The sequence below is a fragment of the Alosa sapidissima genome, chromosome 4, assembly GCF_018492685.1.
Source record: "Alosa sapidissima isolate fAloSap1 chromosome 4, fAloSap1.pri, whole genome shotgun sequence".
Lineage (NCBI taxonomy): Eukaryota > Metazoa > Chordata > Actinopteri > Clupeiformes > Clupeidae > Alosa > Alosa sapidissima.
The window spans coordinates 19265544-19289082 of NC_055960.1; the positions used below are offsets into that span (position 1 = coordinate 19265544).

The 23539-nt window shown below is 42.7% G+C and overlaps 2 protein-coding genes across 5 annotated transcripts; both read left to right on the forward strand.

Moving 5' to 3' along the window:
• Positions 1 to 8339: 8339 nt before the first annotated feature.
• On the forward strand, positions 8340 to 17562 carry zc3h11a (zinc finger CCCH-type containing 11A). Of its 4 annotated transcripts, none has more exons than XM_042089023.1 (18): positions 8340 to 8431; positions 8511 to 8643; positions 9351 to 10682; positions 10863 to 10976; positions 11105 to 11224; positions 11355 to 11478; positions 11730 to 11915; positions 12012 to 12083; positions 12597 to 12677; positions 12832 to 12936; positions 13024 to 13086; positions 13196 to 13300; positions 13571 to 14089; positions 14195 to 14259; positions 14353 to 15265; positions 15433 to 15629; positions 15886 to 16049; positions 16301 to 17562. In XM_042089023.1, exons 4-18 carry the CDS (start codon positions 10923 to 10925, stop codon positions 16521 to 16523), a joined length of 2991 nt encoding a protein of 996 aa, XP_041944957.1. In that variant the 5' UTR covers positions 8340 to 8431; positions 8511 to 8643; positions 9351 to 10682; positions 10863 to 10922; the 3' UTR covers positions 16524 to 17562. The 4 variants fall into 4 exon arrangements, with proteins under 4 accessions (XP_041944957.1, XP_041944960.1, XP_041944961.1 ...); XM_042089026.1 differs by having other exon boundaries at positions 8349 to 8643; positions 9351 to 9394; positions 10615 to 10682; XM_042089027.1 differs by having other exon boundaries at positions 8349 to 8643; positions 9354 to 9394; positions 10615 to 10682.
• A 696-nt stretch (positions 17563 to 18258) lies between these two features.
• snrpe (small nuclear ribonucleoprotein polypeptide E) lies at positions 18259 to 21914 on the forward strand. Its single transcript, XM_042089028.1, has 5 exons — positions 18259 to 18439; positions 18829 to 18855; positions 19171 to 19233; positions 19829 to 19907; positions 21670 to 21914. Exons 1-5 carry the CDS (start codon positions 18386 to 18388, stop codon positions 21723 to 21725), a joined length of 279 nt encoding a protein of 92 aa, XP_041944962.1. The 5' UTR covers positions 18259 to 18385; the 3' UTR covers positions 21726 to 21914.
• The last annotated feature ends 1625 nt before the right edge of the window (positions 21915 to 23539 follow it).

Here is a 23539-nt window from a genome sequence, read left to right on the forward strand (position 1 = left end):
TATTGAAACTACATATGGAGTCTTGTGAATATGTACACAAACCCTTCACATACCATAATATTTTCATGTGCAATGGATAGCCTAGGCCTACAGTGTAGGGTTATGGCGTTTTATTATATAAAACATTTCCTGCATATAAACAGCAACCAACTCCTCCAAAACAATGCAGTTATTTGTAATTAGCCTATAGTGCAGTTATTATGACCTTGGTGGGCATGTAGCCTATAGTGCAGTTATTATGACCGCCGCGCAGCGAAGCGGCGGTCATATAGGTTTAGTCAGATTTATTTTTATTTTTTTCTTTTTGGCATGCCCAAATTTCCGTCAATGATTCCCGGGACACTGAAAGACCGGGGTACACGAAACTTGGTGGACATGTAACCCCACATGGATAGCATGGAACCATCGTTTTTCATTTTGATCTGTAGCCCCCCCGCTGAATTGGACCCCCCGAAAGGAGGGTAGGGCAGACACAGTTTTCTGTGAATATCTCGAAAACCGTAGGGTTTAGGAGGACCATCTTTTTTTTGTATGTTGATCTGAAGGGGCCATGTCAACGCATTCCATAACCACTCATTTCATGTATAGCGCCACCTAGTTAAACACAAAAAAGTAAAAATGAGGTGGTGTAATTGAAGGTATCTGTGACCTAACATAGTCAAAACTGCACGAAATTGGAAGTGTAGGATCATTATGACACCCTCTGTATGTACGCCAAGTTTTGTGGAATTCCGTTCATGGGGGGCCACACAATAAATTAATTTATGTTATTATACACCAACTGGCCTGAAGGTGGCCGGAGACAGTTTTCTGTGAATATCTCGAGAACCGTAGGGCCTAGGAGGTCCACCTTTTTTTTGTATGTTGGTCTTAAGGGGGCATGTCAACCCATCCCATTACCACTTATTTCATGTATAGCGCCACCTAGTTAAAAATGAAAAAGCAAAAAATTAGGTGTTTTCATCATAATATCTCTGGCTGACAAGGTCAAAACTGCACGAAATTAAAAGTGTAGGATCATTATGACACCCTCCGAATGCATGCCAAGTTTTGTGTACTTTCGGTCAATGGGGGCCCTACAATAAAATAACTTATGTGTACATTTAGTGACGTACACCAACAAGGATTCCCGGGACACTGAAAGACCGGGGTACACAAAACTTGGTGGGCATGTACCCCCACATGGATAGCATGGAACCGTCATTTTTCGTTTTGATCTGCAGCACCCCCGCTGGACTGGACCCCCCGAAAGGAGGGTAAGGGCAGACACAGTTTTCTGTGAATATCTTGAGAACTGCGTATGTTCAGTGCCGGCGCTCCGCACACGCACATCATGCACTGCGTGTAGGGCACCAAGTCCCGGGGGGGGGCACCAAAAAATCTGTGTCGAGAAAAATCACCACAATAGGCTACTAGTATTAATAACAAAGAAAATATGTCTAAATCATGTTAATATGCTAAAGCAATACAAAAGTAATAGGCCTAGACCAAATTAGTCGAGAAAAAGGTGAATCTCCTGTGCAGCCCTCTCTCCAGTCTCCCTCTGGTGCCCCCCTAGGGCAGACACAGTTCTCTGTGGGCAGACACAGTTCTCTTTTATGGTATGTTCGTCTCAAGGGCCCACATCAACCTGGCTCATAATCACTCATTTGTGATTTGCACACCCCCCCCCCGGTAAAAAATGAAAATGCAATATTATTCTGCTTTAATCGCCCCTATCTTCAGTTAAGATGTTCAGAACTGCACCAAATTTTATGTGTATGATTGACCTGGCATTCTCTGGGGGTCTGGGGGTATGCCAAGTTTCGTAGAATTTCATCCATGGGGGGGTCTAAAAAAATTAGGTTATGTGTACATTTAGTGACTGTACACTCATTGGCCTGTAAATGGCGGTGCACACATATAAACATGCACACACACAGGCACCCACATACTATCGGTATTAGAACGGCCGATACATAATTACAAATTCAGTAGGATCAAAAGAAAGCCAAAATAAATATTCATCATCATCATCATGGCTGCATTTTCAGTATTCAGTATATAGTGTCCACTAGATGGCGCATCGTTGCAGTGAGACGTAATTTTGTTGGAAGTTAAAAGTGGGTTGGGGAAAAACAATGGACACTTCCTACAAGGACTGTAATTTACCGCAGCGAACATCTAATAAGGACAGGACGATGTTCACATGAAGTGTAATTCCCATTTCTTCTTGAAGCCGAAATAAATCTGAGGATGTTTATCGGACATGCTTGGTTTTTACTGCAGGTACGTTAATCTTGTAATATCAATAAGGACCTAGGTAATGTTACTGTTAGCGTTGGTTGAGTGATGGAGGCCCATTTGATTGATTGCATTTGTAGAAAACTATAAATGCGGTTATACCAAGCAAATTGATAGCAGCACTGTTTGTATCTTTCGACTTATTGCACGTGCTACAAAATCATTCTGTGCAATGGAAGATTTACCAACGTTACACCGGTCTGATACAGTTTTGCCTATACATGCGTGAGACTGAGACGCCTGTTTATTTTGTTTTAAGTGCATGCAGGGTGTGAGAGGGGAATCGATGTGCTTTGATTCCAGCTTGGTAGTTGTAGTCTGTGAAATTAAAAAGCACGTGTGTGTGAAGTATCCAAACAATGACACCTTCATTTCATTATGGCTGCTTTTAGCAACACACCTTAAGCTACTGTGTAGTGGGTCCCATTTAGAAGTGGCTACTTCATTCGCGCTTTCCTTGACTCATGGAGCTGCGTGAATGTTATTACAACTTTTCGCCACGATATGGCAGTTTAAGTCCGCTTGATACTGTAAGTCGTAAGCCATTGGTTTCCAAAGGAGATTTTATTTGTGTCGCCAGCATAGCCTATTGACAATTTATGTTGTAAATAGGCCTACCTTATAATCCTACCTGTAGCTTAGGGAAGCTAACAGCTTTCTATTAGGATCTAGTTTGTTAGTTACCGTTTTGTCATAACTCCCTAATGCATTTTTGCATTTAGAATAGCCAGAGCGTGTATATCTCAATCTGAAAATTAAACAATATCGGGTGCCTATGGACTAGGCTGGGTGAACCCAGCCTGATCTGCCCGCTATTTATTTTTTGATTTCTTAAAAGATTGAGCTTGGTCTGATGAAAGCCAGACTAGCCATGGACCTCAGTTACACAATGCAAGGGAACATGAATCAGCCTATATTTGCACGAACAATAACGGACAAAAGCTCTTCAACTTTGGCCCGTTAAAATGTGTATGAACAGTCTAGAGACGCATTTCATCAAGGCCCATTTGGACATGTCAGTTATTTGCACCACTGGTTAGATGTAAAACAGCATTTCGTTTCAGACTACTGTTACTTAATTTGTGCATTAACAATAACGTTTCAGACTACTGTTACTTAATTTGTGCATTGACAATAAAGTATTACATGAACTAAAGATGACTAAAATCTTATGTAGAAGAAGAAACATTCACAAAAAATCCATCCATCCAAAAATAACCTTTGTTTTTGATAGCTGTTGAAAACGGCATGGAACTGACAGAGATGTTTTTGTTTATAAATACATAAAAAATAAATAAATAAATAAATAACATTATGCTGATACCTTTTGCTTTCCCCAAATACAATGTAGCCTACAGGTGTAAGTGACCTTTCATCAATCCAGTTGCAATGGATGAACTGTGATGAACTGCCCTACTTGTGATTGTTTAGAGATTTTAAAGGTTTTATAACAATGCTACATCTTCTTTGGCTATTCTACAATCTATTCACCTTTTCAGCACCAGTAGGCTACTTTCTGTGCAGCCGCACACACACACTCAGGCATGCCAAACAAGCATACACAAAAGTTTAAAGAGTGGGGGATGGAGTAAAATATGGAGACAAATTGAAGTGTGATTTATTTTCGCGGAATGGATGTACAGGACTGAGCGGCGGTCATATTTTGTACCGCTATGCGGTACATCTAGTTCTATTATGCACTGAAAATGTTACATTAGACAAGTACAAGTACAAGTACAAGGAAGTTTATTGTCACATGCATATAGTTACTGGAAGTAAGAAATGCAGTGAAATTATGTCTGGTGTCAGCCTATTTGTGCATTAATGGGGGGGGGGGGGATCTAAACAAAAACTAAACAAATTAACAAAACAAACCTGAGGGAGATGTCCTATGACGCTAGCGACAATATGCCATATTAAGTAGCTGAATATTATCGGGAGTTTCCCAAGGACAAGGGCCGCCTCAATCTTCAACTTAAAATGCATAGTGTTATCGGGGAGTCTCGGTGCACCACGGTGAAAGGTGGCATGGATATTGAGTTAAGCTCCATCCACAAACCAGCTCTCTTCAGCGAGGTAGATGAACTTATTCATCTGTCTTTGCGTGCCTGTTTCAGTGGCCTCCTCAGAGCGTTCTTTCTCTTCTTTTTAAATGTAGGTTAAAGACTACACTGTGCGTTCATGATGTTAGCATTTGTTGTAGGCTATATTTGTGATATGTGGATCAATTTAATGTAGGCTAGCCTATAAATATATTGCGTTGTGTAGGCCTATGTTATGCATTTTGAGTGTTCTGTCTGTGCGATAGGGTCTTTAGCCTGTCTTGACACCCATGTCAGAAGCGTCAATAATTATTACGTTTTATTAATGTTGGTGTTCAACAGTTTTATATTTCACGTGTTCACCGTCGATTTTGGTGCAAGGCTACAGCAACTTTGTTAACTTATAGTGTTTGGACCAATCAAATTGGACTTTACGATGATGGACAGGTGAGCAACGGTGCCTCATCTATCGCGTCATCTAAGCACGTTTAGGTTGATTTTGTTTGCAACAAAAGCGCTGTGGCCAAAAGGAGACAGACCCCAGGTTTTACCATTGAAAACTTATTTCTGAAAACTCTGGCCAAAGTTGATATGTGGGGTTCGGTTTCACTTTCATCAAGGGAAAACAGCATGTTTGCACATGTTGTTCTCTCGTTTGTTTGAAATATCTGATTGGCCACCTGTTTGCTCGAAGGGTTTTGCGACACCCTTACCCAGCTGTTTATAACATGTCTGGAGCATCGGTGTTCAACGTACTTTTTTTTTTTTTTAAATTTCGTTGTTCTGATTGGTTAGTTTTATCCAATTGAGTGCAGAGGCATTCTCCCCTTGTATCGGTGAAACACGCCCTATAATTACGTCCCAATGGAGCAATATCAGACTCATATTCTGACTAGAATCTGGATATGACGGCTAATTTATTTGCAAATGTCAAATATATATATACAAATACATATTTGTACAAATTACTTTATATATTTGTATGTCACATTTGTATATTTGTGTTTGTGTATTTACAAATACACATCTATTTGTGCATATCTTTTCAAGTATGTACAAATCTTTATGAGACAATTCTACTTCCATACACACACACACACACACACACACACAGAAGCACACATATACACAAAAGCATACACACACATGCACACACTCATTTACATACACCAAAGTTATAAGAGTAGGGGATGGATACAAATTGACAAGTGTGATTTATTTTTTGCGGAGAGAATGTGCAGGATTGAGGGGCGGTCATATTTTCTCTATGTTTGTAAAGGAAGTGTCTCTGTGAAAAATAGGCCTGATTTGGGCATTTCACTGATGATGAGGTCTTTATTGGTCATTTTTAATTCAGCAATAAAGAAATTCACATCATGCGCTTCTACAAGTTTCTACAGCTTCCCCTTATTAAAAAGAATATTGCAAGGTTGCAAGGAGACCTTGAGGAAACTGACTGTTGGATTTTTGTTCCAGTGGTATTAATAATATGTGCTAGTTTTGAACTCTCAGCTCTTATACAATATACATGATACATGTATACATGTGTACAACATACATCAAGTGCCAGCATAGGTCTAAAAGTAAATCAAACATATTCACATTCAAGATAGCCCTTCTTATTCCAACTGATGTGAAGAACTACTCTCCTTATTCCTTTCTTGTCAAAGCTTGTCAAATGTTTTGGAGAAAGTACTTGAAACAAGTATGTGACTATCAGAATAACCTACTAGACCTATACAGTCTGGTTTCAAGAGTGGTCACTCTACTGAAACTGCTTGAGAGTAGTGAAGTCCTCTACTCAGTTATCAGTAGGCTATTAATGGTACTAGATTTATCTGCAGCCTTTGATACTGTTTACAGAATTTCTGGGAAAGCTCTTGACTGGTTTGAATCTTATCTTAAAGGAGAATTCCGGTGTGATATTGATATCGGGCTAGCCATGCAAATAAATCACTGTTTTACACCCATCAGCAACTGAAATCCATGCATTTCCACTGAATTATTTTTGGAATCTGATCCCTTATCATACCTGTTCATTCTTACTCGTTGCTCGACTTATCGTGACTAAATTCAAGATGGCTGCAAACGCTAAACTTCGTGAAGATACTGTCTGTATAAATCGTCTTGTAAGTAAACTACCAGTGCTTTTTCAAAGTTCTCAATGTCTCGTTTTAAATGTCAGGGCCCTCGGAAGTCTACCAATGAAGTGTGGAGATACATTGAGCCTCGTAAATGGGTGTAAAACAGTGATTTATTTGCATGGCTAGCCCGATGCCGAAGCACCACTATTGAAAAAGCTGTTGGTAGCATCGGCTAACTAGCGCCAGATTTTGGAGTGCAGGGGACAAGCCTAGATGGGCTATGAGACATACGTTCACATTTGGTATCATGTTTCAATACACTTTAGGTCAATATCACACCGGAATTCTCCTTTAAAGGGCGTTCTTTCTGTGTGTCTTGGCAGGGACAGGTATCAAAGTCTCATGACCTCACCACAGGTGTGCCTCAGGGATCAGTGTAGGGCCCCTGCTTTTCTCTATTTACACCACTTCCTTAGATGAGACCATTAGCTCCCATGGATTTGACTATCACTGCTATGCAGCCGTGCATATCGCTGCTATTCAGCCATGGCCCACTGGTTAGCACTCTGGACTTGTAACCGGAGGGTTGCCGGTTCGAGCCCCGACCAGTGGGCCACGGCTGAAGTGCCCTTGAGCAAGGCACCTAACCACTCACTGCTCCCCGAGCGCCGCTGTTGATGCAGGCAGCTCACTGCGCCGGGATTAGTGTGTGCTTCACCCTCACTGTGTGTTCACTGTGTGCTGTGTGTGTTTCACTAATTCACGGATTGGGTTAAATGCAGAGACCAAATTTCCCTCACAGGATCAAAAGAGTATATATCCTTATCCTATGCAGACGACAGTCAACTTTACCTATCTTTCCCATCTGAGGACTCTAGCGTTTCCCATATCAGAGTTCTGCATGCCTTAAGGATATTTCAGTCTGGATGAAAGACCAGCACAATTTTTGGTGTTTTGGTGCTAAAACAGTTATTCCCCAACAGATTAACATTCAGCTTGACTCATCTTCACTGACCCCAACTAGATCGGCATGTAACTTGGGGGTCGTAATTGATGACCGACTTCTCTGAGCATGTAGCCTCAATTGCAAATTCATGTAGGTTACAACATTAGTAAGATCAGACCTTATCTGACAAGATTCCACACAACTTCTTGCACAGGCCATGGTTTTTCTCCAAGCTGGACTATTATAATACACTGTTAGCTGGCCTACCTGCGTGTGTAGTAAGATCGTTACAACTGATTCAGAATGCTGCAGCACGCCTGGTCTTCAATCAGCCAAAGAGGACACATGTAACTCCTCTCCTAGTTAGTGGCCTACTCTCCATTGGCTCCCTATAGTGGCCAGAATTCAATTTAAATATCTAACTTTGACCTTAAGGACACTGACTGGAACTGCCCTGCTATCTTAATTCAATGATCAAGATAGGCCTAGGCCTACATCCCACACTGCCCACTGGTCTTCTGATGAGCGTCTGTTGTGTCGACTAGCCATAAACGCTTGGTCAAATTCAAGACTCTTGTCCTCGGTTCATTGTTGGTGGAATGAGTTGCCCAGTGCTCTCCGGTGATTGGGTCTTTCAAGAGGGGTCCAGGGATCTGTTCAGCATAAACTTTATTTATTGAGCGTTTCTTATGCGTTATAGTTTGTAATAGTATCTGTTTATTTTCATTAGGCCTCTTGATTGAATTTACATTGTTTTTTATTATTGCTATTCCCCTTAATGCCGTCTTACCAACTTTTTTAAATTGTTTGTTGTTAATTAGCCTATGTCGCTTTTGACAAAAGCCTGCCAAGTCCCATAACCATACAGTAACCATCCCTATTCCTTGACGTAGCCCATCCCAACATACTGTATGTCCCACCCCTTGGATTTTCATGGACTATGCAATGAAACCCACTCTGTCTGAAGTATGACGTCAATAAATTCGAATTCTAAAACTGTAAAAGAGATCAATCAACATGTTCCCCTGAAAGTTAACCAAGTGTTAGTTATTCCTGGAATACTTCGATTACTGCATGTAGGTTTTACACAGTAGAGTAGTGTGCTAGTGAAGACGTACTTTGCAAAGACAAATGTCTATGGTGTTTACACAACAGGACCGGGGTTGTCCAGCCGTCGCCATCTTATTTCCATGAAGAATCCGAGCTAGAAAGAAGAACAGGACTGAGGAGGGGACGTCGACAAATAAAGAACGGAGAACGATATTTAATATTCCCATTTAGTTAACTGGTAATTACATCAATATACTGAAACCCTGTTACATCGTTTGAGTGATATCTATCTCAACGAGCTAATGCGAATTAGAATTGTAGAAGCTATAGTGCTACGTTAACCTTTATCCATTATGTTAGGTAGCTAGCATTAGCTCGCATGGTCGCTTGCTTGTCTAGAAGCTAACGTTAGTTAATATTTAGTTTGCAATCAGCAACCACACATTATCGATAGTTAGCTAACAAAGTGTTCATCTAATGTGTACATTACTGTACAGAGGTAAAGTTAACTTGCAATCTCTGTCTGAAAGCCGTGACTTAGCCAAACAGTTAACGTCACCTGCTAAATTGTGTTAAGTATAGTCTGTCGCTAATATTAACGCTAATGTTAACCTTAGTTCTCATGTGGACTCGCATTTAGCAGGAATTGTTCTATTCATTTTAAATGAATAGCTAAATAATTTTAACTTTTTTGGCACACTGACTTCAATTCTGTTAGGTAGGTTAGAAGCTAGCTAGCTGGTGAGCAACTAGCGTTGTTGAAAGGCCTGCTAATGCTAGACTAACTAAGCTGATATTCCAGTAAACCTTTCGAAACATCCCTGGGTGGGTGGCTGGCTAGCTGCTAGCTAACGTTAAGTTACTGCTATTTATAGATGTGCCTGCATTAGGTAACAACAGTAAATGACACGAAGATAGCTAATGCTGACCAACCTTTTGTTGCAGTAGCAACGAGTGAAGATGAACAGCGCGTTCTCCAAGTAATTCTGGTAAAAGAAACAGTCTTATTGCTTTTCTGTCCTGTGAATTTATTGTAGCTAGTTAGCTACCCGCCACAGTGGCATCACGTACATTTGTGTTAAGATCGATAACGTAACGGTAAATGATGTGCTGTAAAAGTTATTGCCAGTTTATGGTATATTACTATAAGATGTATAACGTTAGATCCTCACTGTCTAATTATACTTCTTTGTCACCCAGTGTATTCATTAGGTGCCTCGTGTCTTTACTTTCCATGACATGGAATGGTTCTCTTACTTGGCTTCATGAAAATAACATTACCACGGATGACGAAAATGGAAAATCCCCATACTTGAATCAGACACTGTATTTTGATTCTGTAACCTAGTCTAATCACAGTCTAGAACTACTGTTTTTTCCGCAATATATAGTGCGGTGCTGATGGTTGATGGTAACTTGTCAAATACATCAGTCCTACTCTTTGTATCAACATCTTTGATTGACTAATTGTGCCTGAGGGTTAGACTATTGTCTTGCCATCAGCCACATGTTATGGTGTCTGGAATCTTAAAGTATTGCACATGATTTGTGTACATTTTATTTTAAATATAAAGGGCACCATTGTCTTAATTCTGGATATCCGCACTTTATTGTCGGTGTCCAGATGCCATTTCATGTCCAGTTCACCTCAAAGATTCTAGCATCTGTGTGTGTATGTCGGGGAGTGTGTTTCTGTTCTCTCTATCTAGGTAAAGAAGCTTCATTTCTGAAGATTTTTTGGATATGGAATAATTCTTTTTTTTTTTTTTTTTTTTTTTGAAGAAAGAAATGAGATTTCTGGAAGAATGCCATTTTCTTCTATATATTTTTTTTTACCTTTCATCTGTTGCCTCTTATTTATCAGTCTGAAAAAAGTCCACCCTCCACCCCTTCCCTGTCAATCAACACTTTTTTTCTTCAAACACCCACTTCAAGATTCAAGACCTCCCCCCACCCCATAGTATTGTTTTTTTTGATGCCCTCCCTTGCTTTTCTCTTCCTCGGAGAAACCTCCACCCAGAAGATTATTTTTAAAATCTATCCTCCCTCTCACCCCTATATTGTCTTCATTTTGTCACTATTAATAAAAAAGAAAAAAAAAAGAGACTCTGGCACCATGGATCGGTAATAGTTGATCAGGCTAACGGGAGCAGTAGGATCTGTCTCGACGTGCTTGCACTCTTTACTCATGGATCAAGTGTTCCTTCAGGATTTCAGCCTCGCCTCGGACCACAGCATTTACGAGAAGAGCAGGGGAGTTCTTCTCAGCCACTCCAGGTGAACACAGCACCCATGTCTACCTTTTTTGCCTGTCCCATGCTAGGACCTTGTTGAGTGTCAGTAGATAGGTCTGCGTTTGTGAGTCAGCCATTGTTTTCTACCATTAAGAGCAGAAGCTGTGCCTTGGTGGGAAGTGGTGCCGCAAGTCTGTAACTAGGTGTACACTTGTGTTGTTAGGGAGAGTTCAGGCCCTGAAGGAGACAGCCAGTGAGAGGATCCAGAGTTACCTGTCCCAGCATGACCAACCACGGTGATGACTGCTACTTCTTCTACTACTCAACGTGCTCCAAGGTGAGCTCCTAAACTCAAGCAGCTTGAAATAATGAAGGGAAAAAAAAATGTTCTTGTGTTTACAGTAATGGTTGTCATACTCCTGAGCTTTCTTCTGAGATTCTAAGTTGTATGTCTTTGTTCGGCAGGGCGACAGCTGCCCGTTCAGACACTGTGAAGCGGCCATGGGCAGCGAGGTGGTGTGCAGCCTCTGGCAGGAGAACCGCTGCTTCCGCAAGGTGTGCAAGTTCCGCCACATGGAGATCAAGGTGAGCAGTGTAACTATACGTTCACCCTAACTGGTTCCCTGGCTCTAGATAACCATTAATATTGATCTTAGTAGACTCAAACATTCCTTTGGGCTATATTTGATGGATCTGTTTGAAACCCTGTCCACAGAAAAACAGGAATGTGATCCCATGCTACTGGGAAAATCAGCCCTCAGGATGCCAGAAGCCCCACTGTGCATTTCACCATGAGAAATCCCGCTTCATAGATGGAGTCTTTGTTCCTGCTAATATAGGTAAGTCCATAAAACCGTGAGCACAGATACATATACAGTAAAGACATGTAAATTTCACAGGCAGTGAAATGCCATTCAGTGTTAATGACGCTATAGTAACGTCATTCCAGCTTCTAAGTGGGATTTAGCAGACACTTTTTTGCATCAACGGGTTCGGGTTTTAAAGTTGGGTTGACCATTTATCAGATGGCGTTGCGACCGCTGTTCCACCACGGGCCTATGACTAAGTAGTTGTGTCTTTACTTATGCAGGCTCAGCTGTGAAGAAGGATGGAGAAGAAGAGCCTGCACAGCAGGAACCAGCCCCCCCAGCCCCCAATCCCACGAACCCCCAGCTCCGCGGCGTCATCAAGGCCGACACGCAGGAGAATGTGCCCAGTCCCACTCATCCACCGGTGGTCATTAACCCTGTGGATGACGAAGACGAGGATGAGGACGGTATGTCACAGAAATCGCAGAATTTCAGGGCTACTGAAAATGAGTTGTTCTGACCAGATGGTCTGTAACATTAACTACCATTCTTGACATCTGCAGATCAGTTCTCAGAGGAAGGAGACGACAGGTCCAAAATGTCCTCCCCAAGGAAACTGATAATGGGCCCAAAAGGTAAAGCTAATGTAAAACAAATATGCTGTTACTAAGCCAAGTCAAGTCGGCTTTATTGTCAATTTCCTTTACATGCACTGGTCATACAAAGAATTGAAATTTCGTTTCTTACTTTCCCATGCAGACATAGACATACTTTAAATACAGACATAGACATACTTTAGACATAGACATAGCCATAGACAATAAAAAATATACAGACATACCACATACAGACATTAAAGTGCGAGACTGAAATATAGAACATATATCAAAATATAGAACATGTATAAAAAAAAATAGAGGTAGTTGTGTTTTATATTTACATAGTCCTAGCGTAACCTTCTGACAGAGTAGTAGTAGCAGCAGCATTGTGGCAGAGTGATAAATAAATTTAACAACAAAAAAGCACTGCACGTTCAGGAGAAGAAAGGAGTCGCTGCATCTACATGCGCCACTCAAGCTTGTGTTCCTGGGTTCCCTCCTGCCATTGGCTGTAGCGTAATGTACATGTAATGCCTCCCTCTCATGTAGACGACTCTCTGAACTTCAATGTGCGGACACTGGAGGAGATCCGCCTGCGCAAAGCCCTGAAGGCCAGTCTAAAGAAAGCAGGTAATAAAGACTCGTCTTTCATATCTGAAAAAAAACACATACAGTGAAGCAAAACTACGTTTCTCAGGACCAGTGTCCATGCACTGTGCTGGTGAGTTACAGCACAGAGGCTTTGTGATGCTTATGATTTAACCTGCCCTGTGTGTGCTTCCAGAGGAGGCAGGGTTCACAGTACCAGGCCAGCACAACAACGGCAGCACTGGCGAGAAGGAGAACATGTGTTCCACCCACCGCCCAGCACTTTTCACCGCTAAGAACCGTAAGAAAATGTTCAAACATGAATCAAATAGCCAAGCAACCCCGTCTCTCGTGTGAGTGTGCTTCTCTAAAGTCCTTCTTTCAACAGGTCCTGAAGAAGCAGGAAAGTTGAGAATTGCGGATCGACTCGAGAAAAGAACACTGAATGATGGTAAGCTGAAATGCATGTTCCCCCTCTGTGAGTGGTGCAGGTAGAGTGGTGGGGCTTGAGGTTACTGTGTGCAGTGGTAGTGATGCAAACTTACCGGTGTTCTACACAGGTGTGCCCGTGGAAGGGGAGCTGCCTCTAAAGCGCAGCCTGGCTCAGCGTCTGGGTGGGAAGGTGGACAGCTCAAAGGAGGAACCAGAGCAATCTTCTCAGCGGGGTGAGTGGCTGAATGATCTGTCGGGTTTGGGGTAAGGCTAGACGATGACTGGACTCGGAAGTTGAATGCACACTCAAAAAATAATGTATATCGGGTCATTCTACCCAATATGCATACATCTCTAGTCTGACTATGGATGAGTGGGAGTGAGTGTGGGGGGGGGGGATGGGGGGGGGGGGGCAAAACACTCTTTTCATTTTGTCTTTCATACAAGTGTTCTTCAGAGTTGGGCTGATGCATTTTGCTGAGCTGTTGCCCTGTGTCCCTCAGGCGCACGTTTGATGCGGGAGAGGCTGAGCCTACCTGCAGAGTCCGGCGGCACTCCCAGCCCTGCGGCCCCCAGCCAGCAGGGCCCACCTGGAGAGATCCGCATCAAGACGCTGGAGGAGATTCGGCAGGAGAAGGCCGCCAAGTCCCAGGCGCAGGCCTCCGGTGACTCCTCCAGCGATCCATCCAAGAAGGTCACCAACAGCACCGAGACCCTCCTCGCCAAGAAGCAGCAGGGGCTGCAGAAGAGGAAGGTGCGCGAGATGACCCAAGCTGTGAACGTCCAGCAGGGTAAAGAGGCCCCAGAGGCCGCCCCTGTTGGCAAACCCCCAGCTCCCACCCAGCCAAGCGGAGAAGTGCGGGTGAAGACCCTGGAGGAGATCCGGCGCGAGAAGGCTGCCAGACTGGGAGTCCAGGCCCAGAGTCCACCGACACAGGATCAGAGCTCCTCGTCAGGGTCTGAGGACGGAGGCGCTCCTAACAAGAGGCGAATCCTGCATATCAATAAAACACCTTCACCTGGTAAGCTTTGTCGCTGCAGTTCCTGTTCAGCTAATTTCAAATTCATTTGTTGGTCACATTTGCACACAAACGCACAGAAACTTATCGTTGGTCTTGACTTTTCAGCTTCATCTGATGTCAAAGAGCAGAAACCTGCTGAGCTACCTGAGAAGTCCAAAGCTGGTGGCGAGGTAGGGTGCTCTTCCATCTAAGCCATATGCGATATGTCCAGTTTGTGTTACTGAAATGACTGAGCCATAACATGTGCTATCTCTGTGTCGTAGGCGGTGGCCAATGGGAAATCCTCGGCTCCCGCTGTTGAGAAGGCGCGTCCGGACTCCGGCTCGGGTGCGGTGAAGGTGAAGACGTTTGAGGAAATCATGCGAGAGAAGCAGCTGCGCAGGCAGCAACAGGAGCAGGAGGTCGCCCAGTCATCCCAGGGTCCCGCAGCACCAGCTGCCCAGAAGCAGCCCGTCACGGCCGTCACCACCGCCGCCGCACCCCCCTCCACCTCAACCCCAACACCCAGCCAGCCCGCCCCTGTCCCTGCCCGCCAACGCATCACTGTCAAGCCCAAGGTGGCCCCTCCAAAGCCCGCTGTCGCACCAGCCGCCACCGCAGTACACACCGCCGAACCCCCTGCTGCTGCAAGCACAGGTCCCAAACACTTGCCTGTGAGGTTGTCGAAAAGACTGACAACCACTGCAGCGGCCGTTGCTGCTCCAGTCCCCACCCCTACCCCCATGCCTGTCCAGCAGACCCCAGTCTCAGCTGCGGCACAACCAGTAAGTTTGGCGAAAAAGCCGATGACTGCTGCTGCTGCTGCTGCTGCTGCTACTGCAGCTCCCGCTCCTGCGCCTGCTCCGACACCCCCTTCTTTGCCTGTCCAGCAGAACCCTGTCTCGAGCACAGTGCAACCAGACCCCCCAGGGAGTCTGGCAAAAAGGCAGAAGATTGCTGCAGCTCCTGCCCCAGCTCCTGTCTCTTCTGCTGTCCAGCAGAGCCCTGTCTCAGGCACGGTGCAGCAGGACACCCCATTACATTTGGCGAAAAAGCCAAAGACCACTTCATCTACAGGTCCTGCCCCAGCCCCTGCCCCTGCCCCCTTGGCTGTCCAACAGACCCCTGTCTCAGGCATGGCACAGCCAGACACAACCCGGGAGACCAGCCCGCTTAAGAAGTCCCCTGAGAACAAAGGTAAAGAGGCAGAGCTGTTTTTTCATGCCTTTGAGCACCAGCATATTCCCACAATTAAAGATGTACTTTTGTTTGCTGTGGCTTCAGAATGGCTGCCAGACCCTCTGACTGCAGCTAACGCCTAGTCCTACCCAGCATGTAACATATCTTTGTGGTCCTCCCTGCAGTCAAGCCCAAGGTGAACGTGAAGCCCGTGGTGAAGTCCTCCTCTGTGAAGCCATCTGCACACGTGCGACCAGGCCAGAAGAGGAAGGCGGCGGCTGGCCAAGGCTCGGCCGTAGCCGCGGTGAAACCCCTGAGTGCAGCTTCCACCGCTGCCGACGAAGTTCCCGAGCTGCAGGAGCCGCCCTGCAAGCGCTCCGAGGTGAGGCACCCGCGCCCGGTCACTGTACACCACCACAGCTCCTCTCCAGTCCACATGTGCAACATTACTGCCCTCATCAATACCGTATATCAGCTTTCTCAGTTTATCCTCAGGCAGACCCTGTTATTAGACCTACATCGCACCCTCACTAGTGATTGGGAGGTTATTGGAGTCTGTCTCTCTACGCATGTGTCTTGCTTGGGTTCTGAGTGGTCAGTGTTGTGTGTTAATGGATAACTACGATTCCTGTCTGCAGATGTCCACTCCGGGTCCCCTCCAGGCCCCCGCCATCAGCAGCTCTGCTCTGGAGCGTAACACGCAGCTAAATGACGAGCCCCAGACTGTTCCTGTGTTTAAGCAGAGCCCGGCCACAGAGACGAACAACAGCTCGGTGGAGAACCTCATGACTGTCCCTCAGAGGTGAGTAATTTACTGCTGGAACTTCATGGAATCCTCATGGTCTGGGCTCTGGCCCCCAATTGCTTTCTTACATTTTATTAGTGGTGAAACTGCGGGAAATTCTCTTTGGGGTTAAGCCATTTGAATATTGTCTCAACTGAAAGTGGATGCAGATTTGAAGTCCCTGCATGTGGAAGTAAAGCATTAGAGATGTAGAATTTCTCGTAACATTGACGCTTTGTTCTCCCCCCCCCCCCCCCCCCCCCCCCAAGTCCCTCTGTGCTGAAGACCCCCAGCCAGACGAGGGCGCGCAAGGGAAGCACCACCACCCCCACCCCCCGTGCCACCCTCACCTCTGCTGCATCCAGTACTTCAGCTGTGGACGACTTTGAGGAGCTGATCAATGAGTTTGAGATGGACGACGAGGTCGATCTGGAGCCTGACAAGGGAGAGGACGACCTTCTGCTGGAACTGTCCGAGATGATTGGCAGCTGAAGGGAAAACCAGACAAGCCCCTCCCTCACCCACGTCTTACTCACTGTTACTGCCATCAATAATGGGGGGAATAAAACACCATTTCTTTTAGTCATTTTCTTTTAAAACTGAACTCTGTTGCATTTGTTTGGGTGCATTGCAATGTAATTATTGTTTTAATGTGTTGGTGTTTTTAATTATCATTTCAAGAGGGTTTTTGTTTTTTTCAATGCTTCTCTTTTCCTCAAAAAATGTTTGTTTTGCTCATTTATAAGCTGTTGTTGACTCAGCTTTTTTGAGGAAGCAAGCCCCTCTCCCCAGCTCTGATTCCACCAAGAAAGTGGGGCAGAGGGAGACTGTTGGACTAGACTAGACTCCCCAGGAGGAGGAGAATCATGTTGGTTATTCCGTATACTGTGTATGCAAACATCAAGCATCAAAGAGACATGGAATAGGGCTGGCTCAGCAAAGTGAAGTGAAACCACCCAGGAACCTTTCCTTTGCTCTCTAGTGTTTCAAATCATGTACAAAGTTGTATTTCCCCTCTTTTCCTTTTAAATGCAGATGCTCATTGCTGTTTTAGTCTCTTAGCCCAAGAAAATGTGACCAGTAAACCTTTAATGTCTGACCCCTTGACGCTCTTAAGCCATAGAGTTCATGTGATATGTCCATGGTCTTTTTGTGTTCATGGTCAATCCCCTTCTTAAGACTGCTATTCTTGTTTGTTTGTTTGGTTTGCTTTTTAATCACTGGCATCTGATCTTTACTCTGCTCCTTGCTCTGAGGGACCATGTTGTATCTACTCGCTTTCAGTCACAATTATGGCTTGAAAACCACCTCTCAGGGACTACACTTGAGCTGTCTGATGGTTGCTGAACAGGTTACAAATGCTTTTTTTTGTCTGCTAACTTGTACCCTGTGCTTTTTTTCCCATTGTGTGTGCTGCCACATATTTGTTAATCTCAGAGATATGAGTTACTGTGTTTGTTCACCTCTTTGGTTCACATCTTCAATCCCGCTGTGTAAGTCTTTGTAAATAATAAAACATCTTTTATGAGAACTTGGGGGTTTGAGTTTGGTCAGTCATATTTACAGCACATGGCAGATTAGTGACTTGATAAGTGCTGCATAGTTTTAAGTCATCTAATGAGGAAGTGCATTCTAGAAATCTTGAATATTTGTCTTGCTACACAAAAGGCATTTTTAGCTTTATTACTGAAATATTGAGACTTACTCAAACTGTTATTATTGATTGTTTGGTAGTATTCCCCAGTTTGAGCGAGGCTGACCCAGGCCACTTGAAAACTTAATATACCACTTGAAACTTCCAGGTGTTGTATTTATAGATTTGTAATACAATTACTTACACAATTTGTTTTGGTACAGTTAGAGATGGTTGCAGTATCTCTGGTAAATAAATCGTTTTGCGACAGAATAGAAGTCATTCTCAACTGGTGTGCTGTGACTGAGGATGAACACAATGCGTTTTTATACAGGCTCATGAAAATAGGTTTTAAGGGTATGTTTGGATATGCCCATCACTGTGGTGCATAAGAATAAACACCGCTGTCACAGCCCATAATAATGTGTGACGGTCCTTAGACGCTGTGCCTTGGCGTTTTGGTTTGGCCTTTGGTGTGCCTTATTCCCAAAAATATTGAGAACCTCTGGCATAGAAAACAAAACAAATGTAGGCCCTCGAACCACAGGAGGCGCTGTAGAATTTGTACCACCCCAACGCAACAAATGCTTCCTTGCTAACCCGGAAGTTTGCCATTTCTGAACAAACCCAACGTGAAGACTTCGTCGCCGCGCAAAATTTTGTGCAATACAGTTATACGGAATTCTTTTCTGGTAGAAAACGAAATAATATTTTAAATAGAATGGCATACCGGGGACAAGGACAAAAGGTCCAGAAGGTTATGGTCCAGCCTATTGTATCCTTTCACCGGCAGTCTTGCCTTCCCTTTCATTCAAACTCGCTAAGCTAACGTTAAACTAGCGAGGTTGCATGCTCTCAACAAAATATTTTTTTTCCTGATTTATTTTCTTGTAAATTCTTGTTGGTACACGTGATTTCAGACTGTGATGTAGTGTGTAGCACATCATAGTAATTGCATTTCTTAAATGAGTTCAGTAATGTCATGTTAACGTTTAGCGTTGTTTTAACAGCTAGCTTACATTAGTTCAGCTGCTTAGCACGAGTGTCAGCTAATGTTAGCACGTTAGTATGTTTCTGTGAGTGATCTCAATTCATGCTAAAGATCCTTATTTAGTGTAGGCCTACTTTTTCCAACGTTTATGTTTTCCTTAACTGTCATCACAGAATCTAATTTTCAGGTATCTTCAAAATGTAAGTATACTACTATTGTTACTATGTCTAGGATTAATGATGATGATGATGATGATTATGGTCAAAGTTCATTTATTGGTTGAGACAGTGAGCAACATAAGTCTTACCATTTACTGCTTGGACTTTATGATCTCTGGCCACATACATGTCTTCATGTTGTGGACAGCCCCGTTGTTGTCAGAAATGTGTTGTTATTGTCATCGCCTAAATATTTTGAAGTTTGACTGTTTGGTTGTTGTAGGGTTAATGTGTTTAAACTGGGGTTAGAATTTGGAATTTGAAGAGTTTTAATCACACCCTTTTGTGTCTTTGTAGCGGTCTCGTATTCAAGTCTGGCTCTATGAACAGGTCAACATGCGGATCGAAGGATGCATCATTGTAAGTCCACATCTTCTAGTCTATCTGGCCGGTATTCCAAGTATAGTGACAAACCTGGGTAACTCAGAGTAAGTGGTAAACCTCTTAATAGAAGAGCTGCATGGCTTTATTTTCCTAACAAAACAATGGTGTAGCTCTTGTTGTAAGAGGTTTACCTTTTACACTGAGTTAACTTACCCAGGTTTGTCACTAAACCACATACTTGGAATATGTGTCTAGAACTGGCTGGCTGGCAGCAGCAATGACTCTTGAACTCCTGGGATAGTGTGCTATATTCGGAGACATTATTTCTTTAGTCCAAAACATCTGTCTCTTGTGTACACCTCTGTATAGAGTCTCAGGGAACATTATGTACATTGGGTGCATTTGCATTTTAATGCATCATAACACAAACACTTGTTTGCCCATTAGTAGAATGGGTTGTCTGGCCATCCAAACAGACATTTTCCAATTGCAACACCAATGATGGTGCTTCTTTCTGTATTTTTTTTTACCATCAACATGCTGTAGTAACTAAATGAATAAAAGGCATGTTTCTGGATTTGGTGTGTTATGCCTCAGAAAGGGCTCATATCAACTCTAATGCATGTTCCAGGGCTTTGATGAATACATGAATCTGGTTCTGGATGACGCAGAGGAGGTTCACATGAAAACCAAGAACAGGAAGCCTCTGGGTAAGATCACAGGTGTCCCAACACACCAGCAGTTTTTAGATGGTTTTGCTTGTAAAGCTGAAGAAGAACATAGTTGCTGCTGTCCTTTGAATATCTAGACACAAACTTAATATTTAGTAGCAAACACACAAAACTACAGCTTTTTGTTTTCAGTAATTAAATGATTGGAGATCAGTGGCGTGATTTTATTGTATTACTGTTGAAGGTCTAACTTTATTTATTGTTTTTGGCACGATAGACCACATGTTTTGCTGTCATTTAAAGGAGCTGTTTGGAATTCTGTAGGCTTCCACTAGTCTTGAACAGTCACACAGCACTCTTGCCATGACTTGCAGTGCATTTAATACAGATGCAACAGGTCAGGGATGTTGGAAGTGGGGGTGCGGCCTCATGGCTACACAGGACATGCTACTTTGTCTTGTTCCCAAAGCTTGCTTTCTCTCTCTATGATCTGCCGTGTTAGGGCCTCCTCGACAAGGAGATTGCTGGTCCGCGGATAATTTGCAGCACAATTGAATGCTATTATGGAACTGCGTATCAAAATGGAAGACACTAAACATTTTCCAAATTAGGAAATATTTCTTAATTTAGTGTTATCAAAGAAAGACATAAAATTAGGGGGTAGTTGTGTGACCGCTCATTGAATGTGGGTGCGTCTGTGCAAATGAAACTGAACCACTGGAGATAACGTGGATAGAAGCAACAAACAACATTTAAAACAACGAACAAAGCAAGTTCTTGCTGTCCATGAAAATAGCATAGAGGTGAAAAAATGGAAATAACAGGTCTTTGAATTGACAAAAGTTAAGTCAAACAATAGTTAACAGAATTATATTCCCTTTACAAAAATGCTTTTTTGAGAGGCTTCAAAAGTATAAGTATAAATACTCTTTTGATCCTGTGAAGGAAATTTGGTCTCTGCATTTATCCCAATCCGTGAATTAGTGAAACACACACAGCACACAGTGAGGTGAAGCACACACTAATCCCGGCGCAGTGAGCTGCCTGCATCAACAGCGGCGCTCGGGGAGCAGTGAAGGGTTAGGTGCCTTGCTCAAGGGCACTTCAGCCGTGCCTACTGGTCGGGGTTCAAACCGGCAACCCTCCGGTTACAGGTCCGAAGTGCTAACCAGTAGGCTACGGCTGCCCCAATTTATTTTGAATTTGTTCAAATGGTGTGTTTAGCAATCAGAATTTCAAAAAATCCCGCTAACAGTGTTAGGAAGGTAACTTTTAAAGTGCCTGTGCCCTGAATACACTGTAAAAAAACAGTCTCTGTGGACAGCCCAGGCTCCAAAAAGAGCAACAAAAATAACCTGGTCCAGCCAATGCACAGGAGGGAAGGGGAGGGAGTTGTGAGCCAGCTCTGTTTTGTTTGAACGTCAACAGAAGTGACGTTACCCAACATCGGTTTGAGCACCTTTAAATACAGTTACCCATATTTTGTATTTTAAATACGTAATCCGGAATACATATATTCAGTTACTTCCCAACACTGCCCGCTAATATCATCCGCATCTCCTCAGAAAACACTTCCAACGTCCCTGCTTGAACTCAGTAACCATCCGAACTTGCTTTAAATATGTTTAGGGCTTACTTCCTTGTTTATTGATGGACATTTTAGTCTTTGATAAAGCAAGAAATACGATATAATGTGCAACAATTAATCAGATAACAAGTAATCATCTCCCAAGATGTTTAATTCATTGTGGTTAAAAAGAAAAAAATCTGCATATCTTATGTGACTTTCTATCTCATACAGGTCGGATCATGCTGAAAGGAGATAACATTACCCTACTGCAGAGTGTAGCCAGCTAACCATCTACCCATGATGTGATGTGGACGTCTGATTTTGTTTTTGTTTTCCCATTGTGTATTTCTAGAATGTGAGGATGACTGTGTTTTCTTTATTCATGAGTGTTTGTAAGGAGGACGCTTGAATTGTTAACTATGGTGGGAGCTTTTGATAAACCCCTCTACAATTAAAGACTTTCGGTTTGTTTCTTACAGTATTGGTCTGTTTTGTTTTTCAATGCATCAATCTATAAACAAATACTTCACACCTTACACCCTGTAATGCAACACTAGCTCGACTGACAATTTTGCATCAGCTTGCTTACAGCTGGTTTTCGCTTGTTTACATTATTGTAATACATGTTGATCATGTTTGCTTCCATAAAAACGCACAGTTAGTGATGGCAATTAATGAAAGGTCAAGGTTTTATTCTTGTATCAAGGCTTTGAAGGAGAGTAGATTCAACTTCATTAATTTAGACTATGTTAAAAGTCTTGATGCATTCATCTAAATTGATCATTACGCAACATGTACAGTGGGGAGAATAAGTATTTGAACCCATGCTAAAGTTGACATTGGGTTCAATGCAAATCAAACCAGCTAATAGGCTAACTGAAAAACACACCATGCCAATCTCTAGGTATGGTGAATGGTATGTGATGATGTGGGGCTATTTTAATTCCAAAGGCCAAGGGAACTTTATCAGGATGCATAGTATCCTGGCTCCATGAAATAAGTGGCCTTTAAAAATAAAAAATCTGCCTGCCTCTATGGGAATTTAACATAGGGGTCAAATACTTATTGCTCCTGTAATTTAAGGAAGAACATTTATTTGTTTACGATACATTCTTCATTCATTAAGAAAATTGGTGTCCTCAAAGGTTGGATTTTTACTATTTGTTTTAATTAAGGCATTAAGATAAATTTCTAACAGATGTTTTTATATTTTTCTTTTTAGTCAACTTTAGCATGGGTTCAAATACTTATTCTCCCCACTGTATATTCACAAGTTTGCAAGATCAGAGTGAGCTTGCCTTATCTGATGCAGCTTTAAAACATAAAGCACAAGTTAAACTTCTTAACCTATGTTGTAAAACTCAATCACGTCATCTTTTTCACATTTTCATGTTTTTATTATTACTGATGATGGGTTAGTGAGTGGACAGGAGAGAAGATTATCTGGTTTTTGGGTGTATGTTTTTGAGGAAGGTTGTAATGACTAAGTAAATTCACTAGATGGAAGTATATTTCTGTGTCATGCCCTCCAGGTTGGAGTTCATTTTAACATTTGGACTTTATATGTAGTAGAATTCGGAAATGGCATTTTTTTGTGCGTTTAACTGTTTATTTCAATGCATTGATTACTTTCATATGACATTAATTCAGCACATATGAGAAGTTTTAAGCCAACCCAGTAATGTCTGTGACGGGGATAACGATTAGGGTTGAACGATTCCCAGAAAAATATATAACGGATTTTGCCTGATGGATCTTGCAATTACAACTTGATTTTTGATATGATTTTTGAAAGTAAAGCTTCAGTTCAGTATTAACAACACTAGCCTATATAGGCATTAGGCCTAGCAATTTAGAGAACATCGAAATATTGAATTTTTTTCCTACTAATCCAAGGAGGAGAATGAATAATATAAAAATCGCTTCCAAAAGCCTCTGAGTTGGACAACTTCTGATGATTGAATCTCTCACACAAGGAGGATAACATGAATTTAAAAACAAGTTGCACAATTAGGCCTAATTGCAGCCTTTGTGATTTGCTAATTGCATTAGTTAAAATTGTGATTTTGATTAAAATTGTTTAGCAATCTTTCAGCCCTAA

What these genes read in the sequence shown, in the direction of transcription:
- zc3h11a (XM_042089023.1), top strand. Translation starts at nt 10,923, where the DNA reads ATGACCAACCACGGTGATGACTGCTACTTCTTCTACTACTCAACGTGC. An exon ending in ACTTTTCACCGCTAAGAACC is followed by an intron (nt 12,937 to 13,023) that starts GTAAGAAAATGT and finishes TTCTTTCAACAG; the next exon opens with GTCCTGAAGAAGCAGGAAAG. An exon ending in AGTCCAAAGCTGGTGGCGAG is followed by an intron (nt 14,260 to 14,352) that starts GTAGGGTGCTCT and finishes TCTGTGTCGTAG; the next exon opens with GCGGTGGCCAATGGGAAATC.
- snrpe (XM_042089028.1), top strand. Translation starts at nt 18,386, where the DNA reads ATGGCATACCGGGGACAAGGACAAAAGGTCCAGAAGGTTATGGTCCAG. An exon ending in AGGTTATGGTCCAGCCTATT is followed by an intron (nt 18,440 to 18,828) that starts GTATCCTTTCAC and finishes CTGTCATCACAG; the next exon opens with AATCTAATTTTCAGGTATCT. An exon ending in GGATCGAAGGATGCATCATT is followed by an intron (nt 19,234 to 19,828) that starts GTAAGTCCACAT and finishes TGCATGTTCCAG; the next exon opens with GGCTTTGATGAATACATGAA.